This window comes from Oryctolagus cuniculus, chromosome 9, assembly GCF_051225735.1.
Source record: "Oryctolagus cuniculus isolate XC-2025 breed Fujian yellow rabbit chromosome 9, ASM5122573v1, whole genome shotgun sequence".
Taxonomy (NCBI): Eukaryota; Metazoa; Chordata; class Mammalia; order Lagomorpha; family Leporidae; genus Oryctolagus; species Oryctolagus cuniculus.
Window position 1 is genome coordinate 124,063,212 of NC_142875.1, and position 15,664 is coordinate 124,078,875.

General features: G+C 44.9%; 1 protein-coding gene across 3 annotated transcripts in view; it reads right to left on the reverse strand.

The window, feature by feature from the left end:
- Window positions 1-15,664, reverse strand: part of ITPR2 (inositol 1,4,5-trisphosphate receptor type 2) — a 536,564-nt gene that overhangs the window by 257,781 nt on the left and 263,119 nt on the right. For all 3 annotated transcript variants that reach the window (XM_089304708.1, XM_051850872.3, XM_051850873.3), the window contains 2 exons: window positions 10,164-10,292; window positions 8,239-8,359 (listed from right to left, as the gene is read on the reverse strand). In XM_089304708.1, coding sequence (XP_089160834.1) covers window positions 8,239-8,359; window positions 10,164-10,292 — 250 coding nt within the window. The remainder of the gene's footprint in view (window positions 1-8,238; window positions 8,360-10,163; window positions 10,293-15,664) is intronic.

A 15,664-nucleotide genomic window follows, 5' to 3' on the forward strand; every position in this document is an offset into this window, starting at 1 on the left:
CACGGCCTAAACACGACTCAGACACCAGCGAGCACAGGGCGCACTTTCACTGCAGAGCTCTCCACCCTTCCTCCCACCCCAGCCTTCCTTTATCTCACTGAGGGTAGAAAGTGAGAACCATGTTTACACATCACACTCAAGCTAGACCCCTGCAAGTCATGACTGTGCCTGCGAATCTGCACTTGTTACCACTTAGGAACTTGCATCTTCTTATCAATTTCTAATTTTATAAAACTTACAAGAAAATGTGGCAATGGGGGGCATCAGTATTGATGAACTTCGCAGGTGCAAATCATTCAAAAGCACCCAGCATTTAAAAGCTGAGGAGGGACCAGCTCCATGGCACAGGTTAATCCTCCGCCTGTGGTGCTGCCATCCCATATGGGTGCCGGTTCTAGTCCCAGCTGCCCCTCTTCCAATCCAGCTCTCTGCTATGGCCTGGGAAAGCAGTAAAGGATGGCCCAAGTACTTGGGTCCCTGCACCCACTGGGAGACCAGGGAGAAGCACCTGGCTCTTGGCTTTGGATCGGTGTAGCTCCAGCCATTGCAGCCATCTGGGGAGTGGACCAATGGAAGGAAGACCTTTCTCTCTCTGTCTCTCCCTCTCACTGTCTGTAACTCTACCTCTCAAATAAATAAATAAAATCTTTAATAAAAAAAAAAAAAGCTGAGGAGCTTCATCAGAAAACATGACATACAAAGTAAATTAAGTGAGTGTGGATTCAATTTTAAGAGCTCACGAAAACTTACGTGACATGGTAAACTCACAACGGATCACAGGCTCCAAACATTTAACAATAATACTATAGACACAAATGCAGCAAATCTATTGAAAAATGTTTGAAAGACTTAAAACAATATATGGTAAAAAGTACTCTTTTTCTATGAAGGACTTCTGAAAAAAATCTCAATTTAATTTACTAGTTACTTGTCTTTTTTAAGTTATTTGAAAGCTATATGCATTTGTTTTGTGTACAGCTTAAATTATCATATTGATCTATATTTTTAATAATTTTAAAAAATTTATTAGAGGTGGGCAGGGCTGTGGTATAATATGTTAAGCCTCCATCTGTGGTGCTAGCTTCCCATATGGGTGTCGGTTCCTGTCTCAGCTGCTCCTCTTCTTATGCCCTGAGACAGCAGTGGAAGATGGCCCAAGTATTTGGGCCTCTGAATCCACATGAGAGACCCAGAAGAAGTTCCTGGCTCCCGGCTTCGGCCTAGCCCAGCCCTGGCTACTGGGGCCATTCAGGGAGTGAACTAACAGATATAAGACTTCTCTCAGTGTCTCTCCCCTTTAACTCTACCTCCCAAATAAATAAATAAAATCTGTTAAAAACAAAAAAGAATCATTTTCAAAACAGAAAATACACATCACAAATCATAACAATGGAAAGCCAATAATATTTCAAGCAATAATTTGAACACTGAGTCGAAGAATAGAGGAAGAAATAAAGGCAATATGATAATTTCCTTATTTTTCATAGTGTGGAGTACATAGATGTTACTTAAATCTTTCAAATCAAGAAACTGAGACATATGGATCACAATTAAACTTATAATGATAGTCACCGAAAGACTGATTTTCTTTTTATGTTTATTCAAGACTCAGAGAGAGACATAGTGCAATCTGTTGGTTCATTCTCCAAATGCCCACAGTGGTGAGGCTATACTGGTCTGCACTCAGGAGCCAAGAACACAGTGTATCTGTGGGTGGCAGGGCCCCAGTTACTAAAGCCATCATCCCTTGCCTCCCAAGGTCTGCATTAGTAGGAAGCTGGAATCAAGAGCGAGAGATAAAAACTGAATCCAAGCAGCCAGTTTAAGTTGCAGGCATATTAATCAATGTGTTAATCACCAGACCCTATGCCGCGATTTGGGAAGTGAACCAGTGGATAGAAGACCTTTCTCTCTGCCTCTCTCTCACTCTGTCTATAATTCTGCCTCTCAAATAAACAAATCTTAAAAAAATAAAAATGATTTCTTGGAACCGGCACTATGGCACAGCAGGTTAAGCCGCTCTTTGCAACACAGCGTCCTATATCGGAGCACTGGTTCAAGGCCCAGCTATTCGGCTTCCCATCCAGCTCCCTGCTAATGTGCCTGGGAAATCAGCAGAAGATGGTCCGAGTCTTGGCCCCTGTTACCCAAGTGGGAGATCTGGATGGAGTTCCAGGCTCCTGGCTTCAGTCTGGTCCCTGGCTGTTGCAGTCATTTGGGGAGTAAACCAACAGATAGAAAATCAATCTCTCTCTCTCTCTCATCTATTCTACTCTCTGTCACTGTACTAGGGCCATTCTCTACTGTTTTCCCAGGCATATTAGCAGGGACTAGATGGAAAGTGGGGCAACCTAAAGAGGCACTGTAACAGGGCATAGGTGATACTGGGGTAGCAACTGATAGCTTATTGCACCACACCACAGTTATCAGCTCCTTTATGTTGTACCTTAAAGGTATAAAACAGATTACATGTTTATTAAAGTGATTTGATAAAGAAGACCATATACGCCTGCTCGTCTGTCCATCCACAAAGTTGCTCCGGATCCCATTTCTGTCCCTGTCGACCTATGTTCCATTGATCAAGCTGCCTAACCTTACTAATCTCATTTCCCTATCAGTAAAATGGAGCAAAGAATTACATCCAATCCACAGTCACCAGATCACCAACACTCAGTAAATGCTTGCTGCTCCCAGCAAAGTTTTAAGTGCTGATATGGAAAATGTTTTTGCTGATTTTTTTTACTACTTCCTGTATTCAATGAACAAATAATGAAGAGAGTGAAGTATTTCTGAAGATGACAGATGAGGTGAGCTAATGTGCTTGAGAGTAATTTACAAATCATAAAGTATTATGTAAATGTTGCTATAACTGACATCTGCATTTAAGGGAATGTATTGACCAGTACATAGATGCACTAAAAATTTACTTTATGAACGTAAAGTACTCTCCTGACTTTGTTACATTTTACATATGTGTACTCTTTGTTCCTTTTAATACCTGCAGTATAATTCCAATGTATTTGAATTACATTAAGTTTTAGTGCCTCTGTGCATTTTTCAAGCATTGCCAAAAACAAAAATGAGCTGTAAGACTTGAGACAGAGCTGTACTCATTGTTACAAAAAGTTTATAGGAAGCCACTACTTTGAACCAGCCTTCTGCACCGGGCCCCAACGGCGCACACCAAACCAGGACGGAGTCAGTTGCTGGCGTCAGATCCAGGCAGACAGACCGGACTCTGAAAATGGTCAATTTTCCATGAAAACAGGAAGTTCACAGTTACCAATCAAACAGGGCCAAGTGTGGCATGATAAGGATGCTCCCTGTTTTAGTCCTTAAGCAAAGTAATCTCAAAACAATCAGTCCCCTTAAACGTGTCTGCTTTCCCTAGCCGATTACCGCCAATAAACCCAACCTCTTCTGCTTGGCTCATGGCAGCAGTCATCCTGCGGCACATAACAAAACGGAATCTGCCTTTCACCTTCAATCAAGACAGCAGCTTTCTATTAACGACCATTTGACAGCCATTTCACAACGGTCGTCCTCAAATTCTAATAGGGACATGAGACCGGTTCTAACAACGCCAATGCAGAGTGTCAGAGACAAGCAGTCAAATGGGGCGAGCTCAGATATACATGTGGAAGTCCCGAAAAGCTTTCAGGGAGGAACCTGAGCCAAAGGTTACTGGGTGCTGGAGAAGGTGCCAAGCAGTGGCCGCAGTGGAAGCTACGGTGTGAGCAACGCATGGGCGTGGGAGCTTCATCTGCTGTCACACAGGGCCCACGTGGGAACCCAGAGAGGGACAAGAGGAAGGGAAGGGAGGGCTGTGCTGGGCTCAGCATAAAGCACACAAGGAGGGGTCCGTCCTGAGCTGCTGAGAGCAAGAACGCTGCCAGGGGTGGGCTCTGCGCTGATGTTCCCAAACCAACAGAGGGAAGTCCACTTCAGGGGGATTAGTCCAGCAGTAAATTTCCTTAAGTGATAAAAGAGGAAGAAAACAGTGATTTTCTGCACTGCTTTGAGAAACAAGGAATGCGGGGCTGAACAATGCCCAGGCTGAGGAAGAGGCCAATGCAGAGATGTTGGTGAGGGGACAGAGTTTCCAGGGCCCGGAACGGTTTGGGTAGAAGGGACAAAGAGCAAAGTGAGCAAAACACAAAACACACTCTGGTGCCCACGACAGGACTGCGCTTGTATGCAAAGCACCACTCTGTCAAACCCCCTTTGACAACAGATTTATGTAGAATTATTTCTTAAAATTATTTATTTATTTATTTGAATGACAGAGAGAGACAAATTCAAAGGGAAAGAGATCTTCCGTCGGCTGGTTCTTTCCCCAAATGCCAGTAACAGCCAAGTCTGTACCAAGCTGAAGCCAGGAGTTCAAATCTCAAGCTGGCTCTCCCACACGGGTGGCAGGGACTCTACTGCCTGGGCCATCGTGTCTGTCTCTCAGCATGGCCATCAGCAGGAAGCTAGAATCAAGAGTGGAACCAGCACTCCAACGTGAGATGCAGACACCCAAGCAGTGTCTTAACTGCTGGTCCCAGCACCGACACTAGATATAACTGATTTACAGTTTTTTTTTCACACGTGTTTTTAAAGCATACAAATTTCCTGTTAAATCATAAAGTTTTGATTATCTATAATAACTATATAGGCAATGGAAGAAAATAAAATCTCAGAACTGAGAAATAAAAGATAGACTCACACAGATTCTGCGATTGTTTTAAACCCCCAAAGCCCTGCTATCCTGCTCCATAAGAACGGACTGAGCACACCATGAACCCCCTGGGAAGCCACATTCAGGGATACACAATCTCACTGTGGCTCTAAGTTCTTTGTCTCTTGTGTTATTTTTGTTTCTTTGATTGGTTTGTTTTTTTTTTTTTTTAAGATTTATTGATTTATTTATTTGAAAAGCAGAGTTGAAGAGAGGGAAGATGGAGGGAGGGAGGGAGAGGGAGAGGGAGAAGGAGAGAGAGATCTTCCAACTGCTGGTTCGTTCACCAAATGGCTGCTTTCCCAGGCACACTATCAGGGAACAGGTTTGGAAGTGGAGCAGCTGGGCCTCTTTGTAACTCTGCCTTTCAAATCAATAAAATAAATCCTTAAAAAAGAGATAATATACTCCTATGTGGAAATTAACATCATATTTATTTGATTTTTCCCTTGGTTTATTGGTTTGTTAGTTTACGTACTCATTCATTTAGTTTTGAGGGTTGGGGAGAGAGGGATCTTCCTGCCACAGGTTCACTCCCCAGTCACATGGAGTGGCTGTCCGGGCCTGGGCTTGAGCCCACACGAGAGCTGGGAACATGATCCACATCTCCCATGGAGGTGGCAGGAGCCCAGTTACTTGGGTCATCACTGCTACCTCCCAGAAACTGCACTGCAGGAAGCTGGAGTCCATGCACCGCCAGAGCTGGGAACTGAGCCCAAGTAATACAATATGGGGCACTACATCTTAACCACTAGGTTACATGCCAGCTCCTCGATTTAATCTTTTAATGGCTGACACATTTTCTTGTTGATATGGTCCAAATTAAAACACTTTTACTGCTGTTTCATTATAACTTAAAGAGTAATATATTATTAAAAATTCAGAAATTACATAAAAGCATGAACAAGAAAACCAGAGTCCCCTACCATCCAACCACTCAGAGATAATCAATGGTAATATTTTATTTATATGCCTCTGGACATTACATCATGTGCATTTTTTATGTAAAATGTAAAATCTGGGCTCTTGGGGTGGTTGTCTGGTACAGCAGTTAATCCAGATGCCAGCCTGGGTCATCTACATCCCTCACAGGAGTACTGGGTTCAGTTTCTGGCTCTGATCTCAAATCCAGGTTCCTGCTGATAAGTACCCTGGGAAGCAACAGGTGATGGCTCAAATAATTGGGCCTCTGCCCATCCAGATGAGAGAACTGAACTGAGTTCCTGGTTTCTGGCTTCAACTCCTTTGTCTTAGGGACATCTGATAAATAAACCAGTGGATGGGAGCTCTCACTCTTTGTTTCTGTCTCTCTCTCTCTCCCTCCCTCTCTGCCTCTCAAATAAATTAAAAAAAAAAAAAAGCTAAAAGTGGGGTTCTCATGTGTCCTCCGTACTGTTGACACAGTTTAAATTGTGAGCTCTTCCTGCTCCCAGATCCCTTCCTTTCCCTTCCTGGACTGTCACCTGAAAAGCTTCCAGGGAGCAGAGCAAAGCAGGTGTCCATGTGGGCCATCTGTAGGGATCTAGAGCACGGAGCTCCAACAGGGATGGCAGTAGGAAGCTGCCTGGAGAGGAGACCAGGAACAGCAGCTGGGGCAGAGACTTCGGGAGTTCCAGGGAAACCAGGCACTCACAACCAGCAATGATTCCGCACAGAGCCAGCGGCCGAGCAGGGCGACAAGGACATTCCAAAGGAACAGCAGCCTGAGCCCCAGGAAAGCGAGGAGGATTGGGGCAGGGGTGGCCATGTGCATCTGTTTCCTGTTGGTTTAGGAACCATCTCTGAAGTGTCATCCTCATTTATCATTAATCACCTTAGATGAACTCTATTACGTGTCTCTTAGTTCTTCTGAAAGTCAATTGATCCTTTTGGGTTAAAACTGCTTTTTACTATATCCAAATTAAAACTGAGGCTGCCATTAAATTTTTTAAGATTTATTTTTATTTATTTGAAAGAGAGAGTTACAGAGAAAAAAAGAGGGAGAGACAGAGAGAAGTCTTTCATCCACTGGTTCACTCTCCAAATGGTCACAACAGCCAGGACTGGGACAGGCCAAAGCCAGGAGCCAGGAGCTTCTTCTGGGTCTCCCACATGATGCAGGGTCTCAAGCACTTGGTCCATCCTCTGCTGCTTGTCCAAGTACTTTAGTGGGGAGCTGGATCAGGAATGGAGCAAAGACTCAAACCAGCACCCATATAGGATGCTAGTATCGCAGCATTCTGTCATTAAATTTTGTTAATACAAAATTCGTTAGGTCAAACTGCAGATGGGGAAGAAGACTAAAAATGTTTAAGGAGTCATTAATTAGGGGTTGGTGCTGTGGTGTAATAGGTTAAGCCTCTGCCTGCAGCACCAGCTTCAGATATGGGCACCGGTTCATGTCTCGGCTGCTTCTCTTCTGATCCAGTTCTGTGCTAATGGCCTGGGAAAGCAGTGGAAGATGGCCCAAGAGCCTGGGCCCCTGCACCCACGTTTGAAACCCAGAAGAAGATCCTGGCTCCTGGCTCCAGATCGGCCTAGCTGTGATCTTTGCAGCCACCTGGGGAGTGAACCAGAGGACGGAAGATCTCTCTCTCTCTGTCTCTCTCTGTCTCTCTCTCTCTCTCTCTAACTTTGCCTCTCAAATAAAAATACATCTTTAAAAAAAGTCATTAATTAGCTAAATTACATAGTCATGTATCACATATTTGCAGAACACATACTATAACCCTGGCCAAGTTACATAACCTAGACAACTCTGTTTTCTCAGCTATAAACTTTAATTAATCAAAGAACCTCTCTAAGGATTAAAGGAGACAATACACATAAATTGGTCAGCACTGTGCATGGTAAGTACTAATTGTTTTTGTAGTGATAATGACAATGACAATGCAATGCACAGCAACTACCCGCCCCAGTGCCAACATCAGTGTAGAGAATGAGCATCTCTTGGTTTCTCAGAAGTCCAACCAAATCTGTATTTCTTCTCCTTTCTCCCCTCCACCATCAGTGGATGACCTCATGAAGTTTCTCACACACACTCTAGAAGAGGAACCTATGAGAAACTCTTTGAGAATCTGCTAACCTTTATTTACTTCTAACCCCCTGGCCTCCTATTTCATTTGTAATTTCTGAAGCCTTCTATGGATCCCAGACTCTTGATGAATACTGACGGATTTCAAACAAACGTGGAAAACTGAAATTCCCTCAAAAAAGACCTACCGTCATATGAAGGCATTAGTCGATGACTTAATACACAATTCCAGAATGACATCAGAGATGACAATTAATTAAAATCATTCCTGTAAATAATCCCTGAGCTAGACCCAAGTGCCAGACACAATAAGACGATGTCCGAGTTCTGAAATACAGTATTTTCCTCCCAAAAAGCATGCAGTGTTCAGAATCACGTGTGGTGACTGCCTTCAGCCGCACAGAAACCGCGTCTGTTTTCTGTAAGTTGTATCCTACGAAGCAACTTGCACTGCCCGACAGCCAAAAGCCCAGCTTCTTGCAGAGACGTGCAAGTGCCTTACCCACTTCAGCCAAAGTTCGGATACAGGATTCCACGGAGGCTTTCTGGGCCGGGTTTGGCCAGGTGCAGTTGTAAATTCTGAATGCAGACTGCAGTAGCTGAATGAAGACGGGCTGGTGTGTCTGAAAGCAGAGAGAGAGGCAGGCAAGTAGTGCCACTGACCCATTTCCTAATGCGTGCTCTATGCGTTATCAGGAAGGTGTGTCACAGTGAAAGGCAATGCAAGCTTTGGCAGCTCAGTGCTATACAACAAACACCTCATTCATCAATCACATATTAGGTACCTACTTCATAATGGCCATCCCAGACCCTATAGAAAATTGATGATTTGCATTTTAACTGTATTCTTAATATGGACAAATATGGCATATCTCAAAGCTAGTAAGATGAATTTAAATATATTTTAATAGGGGCCTGCACTGTGGCGTAGCAGGTAAAGCCACCGCCTGCAGTGCTGGCATCCCATATGGGTGCCAGTTAGAGTCCTGGCTGCTCCTCTTCCAACCCAGCTCTCTGCCATGGCCTGGGAAAGCAGCAGAAGACAGCCTAAGTCCTTGGGCCCCTGCACCCATGTGGGAGGCCCAGAAGAAGCTCTTGGCTCCCAGCTTCAGATCGGCTCAGCTCTGGCCGTTGCAGCCATTTGGGGAATGAACCATCGGATGGAGGATCTCTTTCTCTCTCTCTCTTTGCCTCCACCTCTCTGTAGTTCTGCCTTTCAAATAATTAAATAAATCTTAAATATATATATATTTTAATAACCCCTGGTTTAATATATAGGTGCTTGACTGACCGTTCTAGTTTTATATGATGGGCAAGGAGAAAATAAGCACTATGAACTATGAAAACAACTTCACCTGGTTCTAGCTAATAAATTTTTTTCCTAAGGAAAATAAAACTGCAATGATACTTTTATTAGAATACATAATCACTGTAGAATGGTTAGAAACCACAGAAGTGAAAAACATCAGTAATCCTACAACAGAGAGGTAATAAGTATCCATTTTGAAGATAGGATATTTACTGCCTGAGTTTTCTATTTACATCCACTATGCTTTGTGTTCTTTACCAAACAGGGATGTTCCTATGATCCCACACTGAAATTCTGCACTCAAGTAAGACCACATGATAATTCCACTTTCACCTCAATTATTTTAAGAAGGTGATTTTTAATTGCTATAAAACAAACAATCCTACAGACATACCATAACATACTGAGCTGCACCTCTATCTGTGGACATTTCCAGTTGATGTCTAATTTTAAGTATTACAAATACTTGGATTAACGTCTCTTTTTTTCTTTCTTTCTTTTTGTTTTGTTTTTTGTTTTTTTTTTTTTTTTTTGACAGGCAGAATGGACAATGAGAGACAGAGACAGAAAGAAAGGTCTTCCTTTGCCGTTGGTTCACCCTCCAATGGCTGCCGCGGCCATCCTCCACTGCACTCCCTGGCCACAGTAGAGAGCTGGCCTGGAAGAGGGGCAACTGGGACAGAATCTGGTGCCCTGAATGGGACTAGAACCCGGTGTGCCGGCGCCGCTAGGTGGAGGATTAGCCTATTGAGCCGCGGCGCTGGCCAGATGAACGTCTCAATATACAATCCTCAGTCAGTTCTTTTCCAATCAATTACTAACCTGGAACTGCTGAGTCAAATGCCTACCCATTTAAACACTCGTGATATTATTTTACCACCTGGCAAGTAGTCCACATATGGATATGCAGGTTCTTATTCTGCTCAGAAAGAGAGGAAGATAATCCCATTTGAAGATGGGGTGTCTTTACTTAAATTTTCAAAAGTTCAGAAAGAGGCGCAACGGTCAGTTATACAAGAGTGCAGCACAGGAGCTGACGTCCTGACCAGATGAAAGGCTGTTCCCTCCCAAATCAGCCGAGCTCACGGGACAGAAGGACGCTCAGTGTGCTCAGGTACCTGCAGGCTGGTACTGCTGTCTGAAAACGGAGAATTGAAGAAGCCGCTCACGATGCTCATGATGGACTCGGTCACACACTTCTCCAGGAAGGTGTCTGCATGTTTCCTGTCTGTCGTTGTGTTGCAAACCTGCAAAGGAAAACAAACAACAAACTTAACATTTTATCACAACTTTGCATTGTAGCGCAATACTGGAACCTTCCAAAAATTGAAATAGTTAATAACATTTGTATGGCAATCGAAAAATGTATTTATTATTTTATTTGAAAGGCAAAGAGGGGCCGGCGCCGCGGCTCACTAGGCTAATCCTCCGCCTAGCGGCGCCGGCACACCGGGTTCTAGTCCTGGTCGGGGCGCCAGATTCTGTCCTGGTTGCCCCTCTTCTAGGCCAGCTCTCTGCTGTGACCAGGGAGTGCAGTGGAGGATGGCCCAGGTGCTTGGGCCCTGCACCCCATGGGAGACCAGGAAAAGCACCTGGCTCCTGGCTCCTGCCATCGGATCAGCGCGGTGCGCCGGCCGCAGCATGCCGACCGCGGCGGCCATTGGAGGGTGAACCAACGGCAAAGGAAGACCTTTCTCTCTGTCTCTCTCTCTCACTGTCCACTCTCCCTGTCAAAAAAGAAAAAAAAAAAGAAAGGCAAAGAGGAAGAGAGACAGTGATCTTTTTTCCATGGTTTACTCCCCAAATGCCTACAACAGCCAGAACTGGGCCAGGCAAAAGCCAGAAGCCCAGAACCCAGTTCAGGTCTCCCACATAGGTGGCAGGGATCTAACTTCTTGAAGCTTCCAGGGTGTGCATTAGCAGGAAGCTAGAATAGGGAGTGGAGTCAGAACATGGAGCCAGGCACTCCGGCATAGGATGTGGGCATCCCAGGCAGCATCTTCACTGCTAAACCAAATGCCCACCCTTCTTGTGAAGCTGCAGAACAATGCTTCTGCCTAAAACCCATTCAGACTGCATCACTGTGAAGTTCTCCTGCACATTTGCTTGTCATTTCAGGCCTGAACCAGAATTCTTTCACAGACCATCCCTGAGCCCCCAGCTCTTTCTCACTGATCCGCTTCTCCCTTCTCTTACACCCCCAGCTCTCCCTCCATGTCCAAATTTGGCCTTGTGAGAAGACACTTTTCCACTCAATGTGAAGGTATTTGAAAGTCATTACAAGGGGCTGGCGCTGTGGCATAGTAGGCTAAGCCTCTGTCTGTGGCACCAGCATCCCATATGGGCACTGGTTTGTATCCCGGCAGCTCCTCTTCTGATCCAGCTCTCTGCTATGGCCTGGGAAAGCAGTGGAAGATGGCTCTAGTTCTTGGGTCCCTGCACCTGCGTGAGAGACCCAGAAGGAGCTCCTGGCTGCTGACTCTGGATTGGTCCAGCTCCAACCATTGCAGCCATTTGGGAGTGAACCAGCAGATAGAAGACTTTTCTCTCTGCCTCTCCCTCTATCTGTAACTCTGCCTCTCAAATATGTCAATACAATCTTAATAAGAGTCCTTACAAGTGTAAGAAACCAGTGAGTATGATTAATGGTGGTTTGTATCTCCATGCACTGTCCCTTTTAACACCTGGCCCAAAATGAAGGAAGTAAACACAGGAAAGATCTAGAGAGGAAAACAGAGAGGTCAGGGCAGATCCAAACCCTTTCCAGGAATTTTCATTCTTTCTTAAAGCAGAGACCATCTGAGAAGCAGGAAAGTCACGCTGATGCCTCAGAGGGGGCTGAGCAAGCAGAGCAGAGCTGGGAGAGGTGAGGAAAGGAGAGCCCAGTGCCTGCTCTGGGGTTCACACTCAAGGAGGAAGTCAGTCATTTTGTCAGGGTAGACAAATTGCAGAAACGTGACTAGAAACAAATGACATACAGTCGGGTGGTGATAAGACATGCAGAGACGGAGCGGAAGGAGGGAGAGGAAGGGTGAGGAAGACAGCAGAGGGTGAGAGAGACCTGAACAACAGGCACAAACAGAAAACCAGGTGAGTAAGTACGGTGGACGTCTGTCCCAGGGGTTCTTAGACAACCCAGATCTCTTTGTAGTTTCTTCTTTTCAACAGGTGCTCAATCAAAAGAATAAGTAATTGTAATTTAATGTTACATTTCTTTAAAACCTTTCACGGAAATTAAAAAAAAAATGCCCTTCTTACACCATGTATCCAGTGTTTCAATCTGGAAAACCAGCATTTGCCAGATGGAGGAGAAAGTTGTCCAAGTCACTTCCCACATTACTCACCACTGGGTGCTTGCTCAAAGCCCCCAGACATTTGCTGTTTAGTCACTAGATTAACAAAAGGAACCTCTTTCTAGGTAAAAACATCCCTCAAAATCCTGAGCAGTAAAAATTCTGTGTTTGCAAAACTGTGTGAAAGTTATTTCTCAACTCATTTAGACAAAACGTGAAATAATTTTTCAAGATAGTTTTTCTGCCCATATCGATGAAAACAATTCCTCTTTGCACCCTACACTGTCACGTTGCAGTTAGCCAAGAAATGTAGGAAGCCACTTTTCATATTAAAATCTTTAAATACTATTCAGGGAAAAATATCCTATAAACAGGGCAATATTTCTTTATGCTATTTATTTTTATCACTTCACAATAAAGATTCAAAATAGCTCATATAAAATTACATCATATTAAGTGATCTTTTTATGTATAATACATGTATCTTTAAAGTTTCAATGTTTGCACATATTAATCACATAACATTACTTCCTATAAAACATTTTCATGTACTGTCATTATCTAAACACTTATTTTAAAAGGCTATATTTATTCCATCATTCTAATGCACCATCATGCTTTAATCCATTTTTGGAATGAATTGAGGTACATATCATCAAAATTACAAAACATTTTCTTATTTATTTTTTAACAAGAGAGATATTGATTTATTTATCTATCTCGTTGAAAGGCAGAGTGACAGAGTGAGAGCAGAAGACATACAGAAGGAGAGATCTCCCATTTGCTGCGTCAATCCCCAATGCTTGGGGCTGCACCAGTTCAAAGCGAGGAACTGGGAATGCAATTCAGGTCTCCATGTGGGTGGCAAGAACCCAGTTAGTTGAGCCATCACTGCTGCCTCCCCATGTCGGCCTGGGTTTGATTCCCAGCCCAGTTCTTGCTTCCTGTTCCCTGCCAGTGCAGACCCTGGAGGCCCCTGGAGGCAGTTTTCTACTGCTTGCTGGGCCAGTCCTCTAGGTTAATAAATTTACAGACCGGCTATGGACATATCAGATGTTCCCTCACTACCACCAACCAGCTCATGCTCTCAGGCTCTGGTGGGCTTCCGTGAATCTGAGTTACTGGCAGATCACAGAGTGGCGGACAGAGAAGCCATATAACGCCTAACCTCTTCTTCCATCCCCACCTCCCTGCCCTTGCTGAGGCACTAGCAGTGTCCACACAGCTCTGGACACAGCTCCTTTGGGAGCCCTACAACGTCCCCAGGCTCCTCCCCGGCTGCAGTAACACTGTTCTGCCCCTTGTACTGCCAGGCGTGGAGGGGTAACTATTGCAACCACAGCATCACACGGCGTAACAAGGTGGTACTGGCCTAACAGACAACATAAGAAACACTGTAACAATGCAGCATGATAACACTGCACCCAGTTCTTCAGTGTCCTGTCCCTTCCTGGCTCCTCTAACCCTATGCACATGCTTGGAGCTTGCCATGTGTTTGCTGCTGCAATTGACTGTTAAGACTGTAACCAATAATTACTTTTGTCAATTAAATTATGCTTAAAAGTTGGTTTATTTCCCATTTCTTACATTGCTAATAAGGCACTTCTCATGTAATCCTTTCATTCCCATATTTGGCCATGTTCAAGCAATTCAAACTCCTAAACCACGTTCCAAAAATCTGGATAATGACTACACACTATGTATTAGGTTAACAGACTTCATAAGCTCTCTTCAGTTGTATTATTGTATTTGCAATCCTCTGTTCTTTCTTTCTTTTTTTTTGGAGAAGATGCAGAGGGAGAGGCATAGGGAAAGGGAGAGAAGGAAGGAAATGGAGGGGAAGGGAGAGAGAGCATGGACCTACGGGCCCACTCCTCGAATGCCCGCAACAGCTGGAGCTGGTCTGCGCTGAAGCCAAGAGCCAAGAACTCAGTCAAGGTTCCCATGTCGGCAGCAGGGACACAACTTCTTAAACCATAACCTGCTGCCTCCTGGGGCCTACATTAGCCAGAAGCTGGGGGGGGGGGGGGCTGGATTTGGACGCAGGCACTCTTGCATGGGATCTGGGCATCTCAAGCAGCGTCTTACCCACTGGGCAAAATGCCCGCCCCTAGAGAGCAACATCTCAGTAAATGAAGGGGGAAGCGGCCGCAGGGATGTGGCGGGAAGAGCAGCTAAGAAACTGTCTCCACAGTTAGACTCTAAGCTCCTGAAAAGTGGTTCCTAGTCTGTCCTGTTCACCCCTGTATTCACAGCACCTCACACATAACAGGTCTTCTCTCTGCTGGATACACAAACGTTAAGTGAAATTTCTTGACACGATTACGTCCGAATGTCTCTGCTTGCATGTATGATGGCCTCCTTTCTTCTGCTGCTCCAAAAGTGACTGCCGTCCTCCCAAGGGTGCCAAACCACGCTAAATGCTGTCATCTATCACAGCTGCACTGTCCAGCAGAACTTTATTTATTTTTTTCTGTTTACAATCTATTTGTTTCAAAGATAGAGCTACAGAGAGAGAAGGAGAGAGAGAGAGAGACAGAGAGAAGTCTTCCATCTGCTGGTTCACTCTCCAGATAGCCACAACAGCCAGGGCTAGACTAGACAGAAGCCAGGAGCCAGGAACTCCATCCAGGTCTCCCACGAGGGTGGCAAGGACAGAAGCACAGGGGCCATCTTCTGCTGCTTTCCCGGATGCATTAGCAGGAAGCGGCACTGGAACCAGAGCTCACGTGGGATGCTGGTATCGCAGGCAGTTTAATCCACTGCTCTACAAAGCTGGCCCACAGCAAAACTTTCCACAACAATGCAAGTATCTGTGACGTCTGACAGCAGACACAGGAAGCATGTACACCCTGAGCAACTGAAATGGGGCTAGTGAATGCAGGAGCTTAATTTTTAAAGTTGATTTAATTTATTCCAACTTAATCTTTCTTTTATTTATTTGAAAGGCAGAGACAGAGAAAACTTCCAACCGCTGATTCACTCTCCAAATACCTGCAACAGCTGTGGCTGGGCCAGACCAAATCCAGGAGCCAAAAACTCAACCCAGATACCCCATGTGGGTAGGAGGGACCCAGGACCCAAAGCCATCACCTGCTGCCTCCCTGGGTGTACACTAGCAGGAAGCTGGAACCAGTAATGGAGCAGGGACTCAACCCCAGTGCAGAAAGTTACCACAAGGGGCATCTTAATCACTCAGTCAAATGCCCCTTCCAGCACTAACTGAAATGTCAACAGCCATCCCTGACAAGTGGCTGTCCTATTGGACTGGGTGGCTCCAGTGTCATGGCATAGTTTTGATCACCTAGGTATAGGAATACAAACCT